The sequence below is a fragment of the Anopheles darlingi genome, chromosome 2, assembly GCF_943734745.1.
Source record: "Anopheles darlingi chromosome 2, idAnoDarlMG_H_01, whole genome shotgun sequence".
NCBI lineage: Eukaryota > Metazoa > Arthropoda > Insecta > Diptera > Culicidae > Anopheles > Anopheles darlingi.
In genome coordinates this window covers 2,717,501-2,730,000 of record NC_064874.1, presented here as the reverse complement: position 1 = coordinate 2,730,000, position 12,500 = coordinate 2,717,501, and the positions used below count along the sequence as shown (strand labels likewise).

Genomic DNA, 12,500 nt, shown 5'->3' with positions numbered 1-12,500 from the left:
AGAAATCACATACTAAGCCGAAGGTATATCTAATATGCTACTTTTCTTAAACGAAACGAACTGGACCCGTTAACCCGGTCTGTTCGTGCGTGATTGATAAAAGCAACCTGCGAAGGAACGGAAAGGAGCTTCTCCATTTGTTTGAAGTTCCCCAAAAGAAGAGCCAGAGGGTCAGAGATAGGATCAAGAGAGCAACAGCGCAACAGAGCGCCACAGGGAAGCACAGGGAAGGGAAGGCAACAAGCTAATCAGATATTCATGAACCTTAAATGAGCACCAAGGCCACTTGCTCGAAATCAAGATACGGTGCGTACCAGCGAGGGAAGGGCCCCAGGACAGACCGAGTAGGATCATCCAGTGGTGATGTTGTAAGATTAACCAGCGATTTTTGAGAAGCAACACGGCACGGAGCTGCTACCGCTGTTCGGTGGCCGTGATAGCTTGATAAGAAGTCCACATGAATAAAACATATGCCACGGTGGAAAGGCCGCAGCACATTGTCCTTTTTCCGTCTCCGCAGTTTCTCGCCGTTCCGTGCTGGAAATGAAGCTGTACCAGCAATGGAACTTTGGCGGAGAGAACACTTGCCACCTGCCGTGAGCAACTGGAACGCCTCGAACTTTATTTGGGCTTCTCGTCCTCCACATCCACCACGGGGTTCACCAAATTAGTAGAATCAAAACGTCGAAGCACAAAACAGAACGACTAAAAATAACTTTTAATTTGTGTTGTCCATGTTTCCGCTCCTCGTGGTAGGAACTTTCGTATTTCGGTTGGATGCTGCCGTTTGCCACACCAAAGAGAGTGAAGAAAAAGGGGGTGAAAAAAGGTTGTCCGAATTCGCCTCCCACGGGGATAGGGAGAACGGTGTTCAACGGTGCGCGAAGAAATTGAAATTCGGAACAAAAGTTCCGGTGGCCGCTGTTTTGTCCGGAATTGCCAAAGAAGAATTGCCTTGTAACGTGGGTTTGGTGGGCGTCTTACAACCAGACCATAAATCTATCAGCACCCCAACATCATTTCAAAGTTGGCTGACACTTGGAATTGAGTTTTAATGATGTACCGTAAGTTGTAGTTTACTCCCGGTGGACGGTCGACGGCTTAAGGGTGAAGCTTTGCGCCCGGTCCTGGCCATTTGAAGAAACATGTTTGCCATTTATCTCGGTGGTCACACCGCCATCGAGGGGGGCCACTTCGGGGGCTAGCGGTACTCATTAGTCAGTAAACACTTCAATAGTCCGGCAAAACTCGTCGTGACGTAGCGAGAGGCAATAAATTGTTGCTCGCTGCTTAAACTCGCTGCTGCTCGATTAACTTTTCCACTTTCGCGCGATAATTGACGCCACTTCATTTCTTTCCGGCAAACAGGATCCTCAACGAGTAGCGATTTTGCTTAGCTTTTGCCGCTCTGGAGCTTAATAGTTCATCCATCCCGGGGTGGCCCGAAGTGCCGCCTGCAGGAATCACGGAATCACGAAAGCAGTGTTCTAGCCCTGGGTTAAGGCGATACGATTCTCTGCTAACGAAAAGCGGCTAACTCACTCTAAACATGCAAACATGCTGGCAGCAATGTGCTAAAGGTGCTGCTGCCGATGATGATGATGATGATGATGGAGGCGATAATGATGGCGCCACATGGTAGCACTCGTGCGGAAGGTTCAAAAGGAAAGGGAGAGAAAGCGAGGCGATGATAATTAATCCCCTTTTGCCAACAGGGGATAGCGGATGCTGATAGCAATTAGACTGAAATCACACTCCTGCATCGAGCATTCGTGAAGTCCGCGAGATGAAACCACGCCCGATGGATGGATGGGATTGAATCGAGCAGCGGAACCGAAGCCGCGAAGCAATGGTAGTTGAGTAGCTCCACAAGTTGACGAGTTTAATTCGATACCTAAACCATCCTTCCTTCCTTTCCTTCCTTGGTTGACCATAATGAGCTTTCGCTGAGCCACTGCACGTCAGATGCGATCTGTAAACTGCTACCCCATTGAGGGGCAGGGCCCTTTGAAGCCTTATCGTCCTGCCCTGGAACTTTCGGGGTGAACGGTCAGGTCAATACACCTGACCTGGGAACAAGTTTACCAAGATGCTGAAGCGTGGAAGTTCGTAAGCTGCTTTCTTGCTTGCGGAAAATTTTCTGCCTCCAAACTAAGCCGAGCTGGACGACGGCTGGAGCTGGAAAAGTTTACGGATCGAAGAAAAAGGCTCGTTCCGTGCACCAGCGGCCATCGATTCAATTTCGGCATCCTTTGGTCACTGTCCGTTCAATCTGGTTGCTTTAATCTTTCCCCTCGCGCAAATGGTTTGACCGAAAGTTAGGAGCAATGTAATACGATTGTTGTTGTGAAAAGGAACAAATTGAATCACCATCCCCTAGCCAGGCAAACGGTGTCCACGCGCCAGAGGCAACTGGGGGATTCAATTAAATGTTGGTCCGGCTGCTGCCACGTTGGCACTTGTTGCGGTCAGTCTATGGCCCAGCTTCAGCTAAGATTACCCCTCAGGGATGAAGGTAAACAAGCGCTTCGCAACAATATGTATGCCCAGAGTGCTCGGGAGAACACGGATACTAGCCCGTAAATACTAACCAACGGCGGTTGGTTTTATGCGGGTTCATTGCCTGTGCCGGAGTGTGATTAGACGGATGACCGGTTTAATCCCGCGCATAGTTTGTTCTTCCGGTTCCGGAGTATCCTCGAGTTTCTTTGAATTGTGTCGGTAGCGAGCAGGTAGCCTCTCTAACAAAGGCTTGCTGTGTGGTGACAGTTTTCATTCATGTTGGTCGTGGCCTCCTTAGCATCCAGTTCCGTGTGTTGCGCAATATTTGCTAATGATTAATGTTGTCCGCTTCGTTCTTCATCTTACTCTTCCGTAGCATTGCTTCACCATATGCTATCGACGTGAAAACCAGCGGCAGTACGAGCTACGTGCGGCCACGGAATCCGAATGTTCATCGTGGATTATTGCCATCCGAGAGGCAAGGTAAGGTAGCGCCAGGACCACGTTTGATGATAATTAGCAGCTATCTTGCTAGCCTCCCAAACCCCCGGGGGTAAATGTATTCGAAAATCTAGGGAGCCTTTTTGCACAAATTCTTGGCTGGAGCAACCGGCAAACCGCAAAGTACGAATTGAAGCGCGCCTCTCGAGTATGATTGCTTGTTAATTAGTCCACTTGATGGTCGCTCTCTAAGCGGCGGTGTACCGGTTGCTCCCTCCCCCCGGGGCAACAACGTTATATGCGCTGCTGCAACCTGCTAAACGAACCCCTCTTTTCTGTTCTCTGTTGGTGGTGTTCTCCTCATGCTCCACGTCGCCACTTATGCATGCAACGACGGCCATCATATCCTTCATAAACGCAAACACAACAACAACAGCTTCAACAAGCTGCTACTTCAGAAGGAGGAGCTCGAGCAGAAGCATGTCCATCTGCTGCAAGTGGTCGAGAGCGAGAAGACGGCCAAATGGCAGTATACCCAGCAGTGCGAGGAGCTGGCATCGGAAATACGTAAACTCCGGGCGGAGGTAAGTGCGTGCCTTCTCGTGTGCCTTGTTGAACCATCAGGACCCCGGTTCCGGTGCCGAGGGCACGATGGGTTCTTTGGCGCGTGGATGGTTATTAATCGTCGGTAGTTTTTCTCTGTGTGTTTCCCACGCCCCCTCCATGAACAGGCTTCCGGAGGATTTCCCGGAAGTATTCTGTGGTTTGGAGGAAACACCCCCCAATAGCCTTCCTTCCCTTATTCCGCCTCATTCCTGCCTGTTGTGTAATGGGTGCCAGTTATTGTTGTTGGTGGTGACTCGATGGAGGCGCCAACACTTAGGAACTAATTATTGTTTTGACTTTGCTCGTTTCCGGTCGTGTCGGCGCGTGTCGACGGCGCCTGCCTGCCTGTGGAATAGATTTGTGTACTTCGGAAGGAGACGCGCTCGAGCTACTCGGCCACACCGGTCGGTCGGGGTAGCTTCAGTGTGCCGCAGGATTCGCAGGATGATCACGGTTCGTTGCCGGGGCTGTGTGCCTCGGTGCAGGATTCGATCGAACTGCGCAAGATCAAGAAGGTGCAGAGCTTCTTCCGTGGTTGGTTGTGCCGCCGGCGCTGGAAGCAGATCGTCGAGGAGTACATCCGGTCGCCGCATGCCGAAAGCATGCGCAAACGCAATCATCTCGTGTTCAGCATGGTGGAGGCCGAGGAGGAATACCTGGAGCAGCTAGAGGTGCTGGTCGCTTGCTTTCTGCGCCCGTTCAAGATGGCCGCCAGCTCGAAGAGGCCACCGTGTTCGCACGAGGACGTCAACTCGATCTTTCTCAACTCGGAAACGGTTCTGTTCCTGCACCAGATCTTCCTCAAGGGGCTCACCTCGCGGCTCGAGTCCTGGCCGACGCTAGTGCTTGGTAAGACAGCTTCTTATCCGTCGCGAACCGTCCACCATGCTCTTTCTCGCTATCTCTTGCACCACCGCACCGGCACCCGCTCGCTTGCCATTCCTGTCCATTCATCATGTTGTATAAAATTAGCTTTAATTTTCCGAATACATTTCTAGGCGATCTGTTCGACATGCTGCTGCCGATGCTGAGCATCTACCAGGAGTACGTGCGCAATCACCACTACAGTCTGCAGGTGCTGACCGAGTGCAAGAGTAACTCCAACTTTGCGACCGTCCTGAAGCGCCTAGAGGCTAAACCGTCGTGCCAGGGTCGCAGTCTGGAGACGTTCCTGACCTATCCGATGCATCAGATCCCCCGGTACATCATCACGCTGCACGAGCTGCTGGCACACACCCCGCACGATCACGTGGAGCGCAAGAGTCTGCAGAATGCCCGGCAACAGCTCGAGGACCTTTCGCGCCAGATGCACGACGAGGTGTCGGAGACGGAGAACCTGCGCAAAAACCTGGCCGTAGAGCGCATGATCGTGGAAGGGTGCGACATTCTGCTCGACGTTAATCAGGTGTTTGTTAGGCAAGGTAAGGATGCGAGAGGAGACTTGGCCTGGGCGTTGAATTTATGGTGACTTTGGTGTTTGCAGGAAGCTTGGTGCAAGTTCCTCCCGGACGTGGCCGGATACGGAGTCGTTTGGCGTCGTTCAAAAGCGAACGAGACGCCGTACGGCAGTGTTTTCTCTTCTCAAACCACATGATCATCGCCACGCGGTAAGTAACTGAGTATTTTCAACGATTTTTACTGCAGAAACCATTCAACGTATCTTTTACAAAGTAATGTCAAATTAAACTACGACTTTTCAAGAACATTTGGTTAAATTTTGGTGAAGATCGGTCCAAAAACACGCGCATGGCGTCCAATTTCCCGTAACGACCGTTCCGTAACGGCCGTTTCAAATTCAAACACCCGAAGCCAAAGGCAAATAAGCCGAAGGCGTGGAAATAAGCCGAAGATAGCCGAAGTGGCGCCCTCTACCCGTCAATTCACAGACTCCGACAAACTCCGACAATTTGAAATTTTACCGTTTTTTTCGTCAAATCGTCAATTTTTCGTCAAAAATAAGTCTTTTCCTCTCGATTTCCGCAGGACTTCCGGTGGCCGTTTGCATCTGCTGCCGGATGTGGGGAAAATTCCGCTGGCCGACGCCACGCTCGTGGAGGATCCAAGCGAAGTGCAGCACGACGATGAAGAGGCCTCGGTCTGTTCGGCATCCACCCGCGGCAGCACGTTGAGCGTCACGGAATCCGTCAATGCCGGTAATCGGGATTTTAAGATCTTCGTCGAGTCCAAGTCCGGGACACGGCACGGTATCCATCTGATAGCGCCCACCATCCAGGATAAGGAAGCGTGGATAAGCGATATCTCGCAGTGTCTCGATAACATCCACATGCACTCACTGCTCTCTCCCGGGATCGGCGGTTCCTCTGGAGGTAAGCCGCTCCTCACCGTTGTCCTGTCCCTTGCTCGTCTGTCTGCCTGCAGTCCCACCCCGTCCTCCCTTCCTCCACCACCTGCCCCGTAAACTCATCGACGACTGTCTGTTTTTCTCTCTTGCCCGGATCGAAAACCATGGATGCTTGTTTTTGTGTTGCATGTTGAATGTACGGAAACCGTGTTCTGGAACTGGGCGGCCGGGTGGGTTTTACGATCTGAAGCCTCCCTTCTTGCAGGACACCAGGCACTGCGGGCCGATCCGCGCCTCTTCAAGGACGACGTCGACATACGCTTCTCGCGGACGCTCAACTCCTGCAAACTGCCGCAGGTTCGGTATGCGACCCCGGAGCGGCTCCTGCAACGACTTACCGATCTGCGCTTCCTCTCGATCGACTTTCTCAACACGTTCCTGCTGACCTACCGCGTCTTTACCGATGGCGAGACGGTTCTGAATGCGTTGAAAAGTGTCTTTTACGATCCACCGGTTGAGCCATCGTGTGATTGTGAGCATCAGACGGATTTCCTCGAGCTGCCGTATCAGGATGGGCGTGCCTCACCGCGGCGCACCTCCGGGGCCAGTTCCGTGTCGGGTTACTGCTCGGAAGGTGCCGATCGGGATCGATCGATGAGCGGCGACTCAACAGGTCTCCGTTTTCGTGGCTCTCGGCGGGGCTATCAAAGCCACCAGAGTGCGGATCAGGAAACGCTCTCCTGGATACCGGAACAGGTAGGCCCGGTCATTATCCACAGTGCCAACCACCACCACCACCAGCACACCAGCGAGAAGCACCTGGAAGAGAAACCGATCGAACCTACGGCAACGGCAACGGCCACTACGACGCACCAGCACATCCAAAGTAAATCCCAGCATCAAATCCATCAGCAACCGCAGGATGACTCGTACCTGGTCATACCGAAAGCGATGCCCGGTTCTAGCAGCTCCGACACACTGACAGGTGATTATGCCATGTTTATGGAGCCATTAGAGGGGGAGCCACCACCTCCCACTTGCAACTAATTTGCTCACTCGACGTGGCCCCTCTCCCTCTTCCAGAAACTGCCATGAGTGGACCATCGTCACCGTCGAACCTGAGCAGCGTAACATTGGTTGGATCAACCGGATCCGGTGGACATGACAAATCGGACGATACACCGACGGAAGGCACGTTCAAGTACGGCAAAGCCCCGACCAGTCCACTGCCCGAACGGATTCATCCGAAGCACCACCAGCTACAGCAACAGCACAAGGCACAAACCTACACCGTACCACCATCGACACCCACCATCTGCATGACGGATACTAGCGAAGTGGACTGTACGGTCACTACGGACACGGCAGCGGCGGCTAATCGACAGGACAAACAGCAACAGCAACAACAGCAACAGCAGCAGCAGCAGGAACAGCAGCACCATTCGCCGCAACATCAACAGCAACAAATTAAAACCCCTCTGACACCACCGACACCACCGACGGTAACAACGACGCCCTGCTACGGTAGTGGACCCTCTACTAATGGTCAGCACTCGAACGGGGGTGGTGGTCCCCCGGAGCAGGCGGCCACCATCGTGCACGGTCGGTTGGAGATGGGGGGTCAAAAAATCGTAACTCAACCTTATCTGACGACCACGACGACGACCACGGTAACGATCACGACGACGACAACGGCCACCTCGACCAAGAGCATCTCGCCACCCCACCTCCTACCGATGGATCGGCGACCGAGCGTTGGCCACAACATTGCGATACCACATGCGGCCCTCTGCCAGCATCGCCACAGTCTCCAGCTTAACGGTGATGGAAGTCTGTTCAGCAAGGTGCGTATCCCAACACCACGCTGCGTGTGTGTGTGCTGTGGCCATAGAAGTGGGGGGAAATTTAAATGCCATCGAATGGGGGCGTCGCTGGTTGAGATTAATGTTGATGGAAAATTGTTTTCCGGTTTTTGGTCCTTCCGTGAAACAGAACGAAAAGACAAGCAGCAGTCCTAGGTTAACGACACGCAAGTTTTCCGCCCCGAAGACACCGGAACGGCAACGCAAGAGCCTGTTCGGAACGCCGCAGCGTGACCGAGACTCGTCCAGGTATGTACCCCAAGGCCCGGGGCCAGCCGCTAGCAGCATCTGTCTCCATCGTTCCGAGTCCTCGTGTCCCTTTGATGTGTCCCCCCTCCAAACAATTCTTTCGAACCCTTCTCTCTCTGTCTCTCTGTCTCTTGCCGCAATAAATCATTGAACCCCAAAATTGTGGCCAGCATCTCAACATGGCAGTGTCCTTTCCACTGCAAGCGCGCCCGTGATTAATTGTTCCTCCTAAATTATGGATCACGCACGTCGTTTGAAACTGTGTAACCATTATTGCAGTGCTGGAGTGCTGGAGCGTCACGAATTTAGGGGGGCTCTCATCGGTTTGATTGTTTGTAATGTCCGGTGCCGGCGGCGACTCGGAGTGTCTGCACTTGACAAGCGACGCGTCTCTGTCCGCGAAATCTCCAAGCATTAGGCCTCTGCGAAAATGATTTGTGCGATTCCGGTGATTTCGGTTGTGTTTAACCGTTGCTAGGGTATTTTCCGACTTCACGAACGACGGCCGACGGTTACCATTGACGACGGGTTTCGCAGCCAACCGGATCATCATCACCATCGCAACGCATGTGCACGTCAACACGATCCGGCCTCTGTTTTGGGGGTGCTGTTGCTTTGATGCTTAGCCATTTTAGCTAGAAAGGTCCTTTGTCTGTTGCTATCTTGAAAAGCCCATCCTCACCCAGCCACCCCACCCTTACCAGTCCCGTGTACAGAGATAAGCGTGTAAGATACAAGACATTGTCAGGCATTTCTGTCAGGACCCTCTGCCTGCCGGCACGTCACCCTTTTCCTAGCTTGAGCCTCACTCCCCCTGGTCCCACGATTCTTTAGGAGACAACTAGCAGCAGATAGTACTTTGTTCGTGAATGTGACCCACACCCCTAGTAACACCACCCTCAACGACACCACCCCGGTTGTCACCACCCTTGCTCGTCTGCATCCCTGCATTCGTTCTTGATCTTTCAACCCTGTTCGTTCTCAGCACACGCCGATTTTCCGAGAGCGACGACGACATGGCCACTTCGATCTTCACCACACCACGCGGATCGCTTGGTGGCGTATCGCTCAACACCATTTCGTCCCGCGCTTCCATGCAGCACGATCACGTTCCTCACTGCTCCAGTAAAGTAGGCGTAGTAATCACTTCCTACCGCCAGTCACAACGCAGGTAAAACGCAACCATTCTCCTTCTCCTTATTCTTCTTCTTCTACTACTTCTACTACTACTTCTACTACTATTTCTTCTTCTTCTACTACTTCTTGTTATCGTCGAGCGCCCAACGACGTGCACCACTGTATGTGTGTGTCTCTGGTGTTGAACGTTCTGTTTGGACGATTGTTTTATCCGGTTTCGGTTTTCTGTTTTTCGAATTTTCCCGGGAACTGGGTTTCTGGTTCCCTCCTTGGCGCGAGTGCCACGCGTAATGTGTTATCTTTTTCTTTCCATTTCCGTTACTGATGTGATTGTACTTGTGCGTGTTGCGTCGCGGTTTGCATTGCGTTCCGTTGTTTCTCGTTTGTTGCAAGTTCGTTCGTTTGCTTGGTGACATCATTTCCGTCTAAGTTCCATTCCATTCGAAGCAATCCAAGTGACCGAGTATAGCGTTCTCTTCAGCAACTCGAGTGGAAATTCTTCAAAGTTGATAGTAATCCTTTAGGGTGTTTTGTGTGACGAGTAAATGCCGTGACCTTTTTACCACCCCCAAGCCGACAGCGACCGACAAACTTCAAACACTCTCAAGTCCCTGCTGTGAAGGCTTTATTAGTAGTGGATGCTTCTTTCCAGCCTGTCCAAAGATTAAACTACGCTGTCCTCGCCGAGATGATGATGAAACCCACGTGGGACTGGGGGGATTTTGCACCCCCCTCGGGTCCCCGAGTATGGTTATGCAATTAGTCTGGCACCTTTCCCGGGAATGCATCATATTTTAAGTCCCGCTCTTGCCGTTTATATTACGAAAGTTTCAATCCAAGTGACCTTCTTACCACCGCTAGTGGGATGCTAGAGTGTGTGTGTCTTAGTAGGAAAACGGATTTAGTCTAGCGTTACTAATGATGACAAGTGTCACTCTCAAAACATGGCCATCCTTCCGTGGTAGGCCAAAGAGGATGGGATCGTCCCGTGTTTAATCTTGAAATATGTTGCCAGGGATTTGTTGCCGATTTGCCCCCCACATCGTCGTACAGCAAAGGCAGTATGCAACAACTAAGTGAAGCCACAACGATCCCCGTCCACTGGGCGTGCGGCTCGCGTGCGGTTTGTAGAGAAGAGAAGACAATCGTATGTGATGTGTCGTCGTTCCTCGTAAGCAACACCAGCGACACCACCAACGTTTTTGAAAACCCCCTACGGGGCCTGGATTATGCGCCAAGGCGCCGGACCAGCAGGAAACTGGAGCTGGAGAGCGATATGCAAACACATGCTCTCGGATATGTTTTGTGTATTACTGAAGGAAGAACCATGTTGCAAGGAAGGAAGGAAGGAAGCAAGGGTGATATGGACCAACCTCAAGTTGGCCAACAGTGCCGTGCTTGCAAAAACAACTGCCAGCACCAGCACTAGTAGTAGCACTCTACCACCAGCAGCAGCAGAAGAAGAAACCTAGGGACGAGATCGAGAAAAACGAATCTCACGAAATAGTGGCACAACTTACGCTTCCACGAGTGATATAGTGTGAAGAGCTGTATTTTCCTTACCCGCCCGTCCGTGTGTGTGTGTGTGTGTGCACTGAGGGCACTGGGAACATTGTTTGCGTATTCCTGTTTCCGACAATTTATGATTTATTGCTTCTTATCCGCATGAAGATGTTGAACATGCGATGTTGAATTGGTACACCACAAAGATCGAGCCAACGAAAGAGGCCGCTTGGGAACACGGACACACACACACTCTTTCCTGTGTTTTCCCTCTGAGTAGATGAGTGGTAGTCGAAATGTTTCTAGTTGATTTCTCTTAGGAAACATTCAGTTAAGGCAGAAGCGCTTGTTCAACAAATCAACAGTCTTATCGATAGGGCCATCGCTCAAGTGAATAGGACATCGAACGAAGACAAAGCGGTGCTACTGTAGCATAACTTTTGAGGAAGTCAAGGTTCTTATAAAAAGAAGATACAATCCTGAATGTCTTTATACTACGGGCAAGCTGCATGACGCTCCAAAATCCCGTAAGTAACTGACGAACAGATCCATCCAGAGGTAGCTGATTAAAGGGCAGATCGTTTCGTGCGTTGCCAGGGCGTCCGTTTGGCAGTGAAATGTAGCGGTCTTCGGAAGCTCTTTTTTTCACTTTTCCACAGCTAGTTTTCAGCTTCAGCTCATGTCGCTCAACCTTCTGCAACCACAACCCTTGCTCCGCTTCCTTTCGACAAGGCCAGGTTCAAACCAAGAATAGAATAGTGAGCAGTCAGCAGTGACCAGAAGGGGTTGCGGCAGGGAGGGCAGCATCGTTTTGCTGGAAGATTTATAGCAATTGGAACGATGAAAACGTATTTTGGTACATAAATCTTGTTTCCCCATCGAAACATGCTTCGTTCGTTCGTTCGTTCGTTCGGGCTGGGTTCGTTGTTGCGTGGCGCTGTCGCTGGCGTGGCCGCAGAAAGCTCCTTCTTGCCTGAAGCTAGTATGCGAGAATGACACGAGAGGGGTTGCAACGGCCGAAAGGGTTGTGTGCCGACGCGATGGACTCATTCAAGTGAGAGTGAAAATAGGGGGCAAGTGCAGTGGCAAGGCACGCCAGTTTCCGGTCTTTGCCCAACCAAGCAACCAACCAACCGACCAGACGCATCAGGCGCAGGGCTGTGTGGCAGGACAGCGAGCGGTCACTATCGGAGATTGATGAAGATTTAGAGCTAATGTATTTCCAAGGGTGATGTATGAACTTCCGTTTGCTATTTAGTCGGATTTGGCCCCCTTGCCCCTTTGGCCACTGGGTTTGCATCCCGGAGCGCATTACGAATGTCTGCATTTGAAAGCAGCAAAACTCTCTCCTCGTCGCTAAGTAAACCTCCATCCGCCCAATTTGTATCTGGAGTTGCTCTCTATTTGCGTCATCCAATTTGTACAGGAACGGTGGCCAGCCGGTTTTTCGGTTCCGATGGCATGATGGCATTGTGTTGCACTCTGGAGCGACGTGTAGTGGATGTGGATGCGATTATCTCGTTGTTTGTCTGTCAACTGATTCGGTGAAAAGGATCAGAATGAGGAGGAAATCCAACGTAAAATCCCGGTACACGTCCCGGCAAAATGCTAATTACTCTGTCAGTGTCAGTGGTAGCTTATTCTTTGGAAATGGCTGGAATGGTCGAGGTCATGCTGCATCCTGGTGCAGCTGCAGCTCGTCTTTAGTTTTCTTTCCAGGTTCTATCGAGATAAGGTTGTGTTTGTCTAATGTTTTTCCTGATTTTTCCTTTATTTTGCATCAATACTTTCCTATTGTTTCCACCATTGTGTGACTTTCACGCTGTTACATTGTTCCTTCTTACCCGATCTCTTCTTTTACTTACACTTCTTCTCTCGTTCTCTTTCTCTCTTTCTCT

At 51.4% G+C, this 12,500-nt stretch overlaps 1 protein-coding gene across 3 annotated transcripts in view; it reads left to right on the top strand.

The window, feature by feature from the left end:
* Positions 1-12,500, top strand: part of LOC125960135 (ras-specific guanine nucleotide-releasing factor 2-like) — a 22,877-nt gene that overhangs the window by 2,231 nt on the left and 8,146 nt on the right. For 2 of the 3 annotated variants that reach the window (XM_049693342.1, XM_049693340.1), the window contains exons 4-13: positions 2,879-2,985; positions 3,380-3,527; positions 3,906-4,398; positions 4,548-4,970; positions 5,033-5,156; positions 5,533-5,876; positions 6,102-6,836; positions 6,935-7,695; positions 7,844-7,962; positions 8,948-9,133. In XM_049693342.1, coding sequence (XP_049549299.1) covers positions 2,879-2,985; positions 3,380-3,527; positions 3,906-4,398; positions 4,548-4,970; positions 5,033-5,156; positions 5,533-5,876; positions 6,102-6,836; positions 6,935-7,695; positions 7,844-7,962; positions 8,948-9,133 — 3,440 coding nt within the window. The remainder of the gene's footprint in view (positions 1-2,878; positions 2,986-3,379; positions 3,528-3,905; positions 4,399-4,547; positions 4,971-5,032; positions 5,157-5,532; positions 5,877-6,101; positions 6,837-6,934; positions 7,696-7,843; positions 7,963-8,947; positions 9,134-12,500) is intronic. The other variant, XM_049693341.1, reaches the window with a different exon arrangement.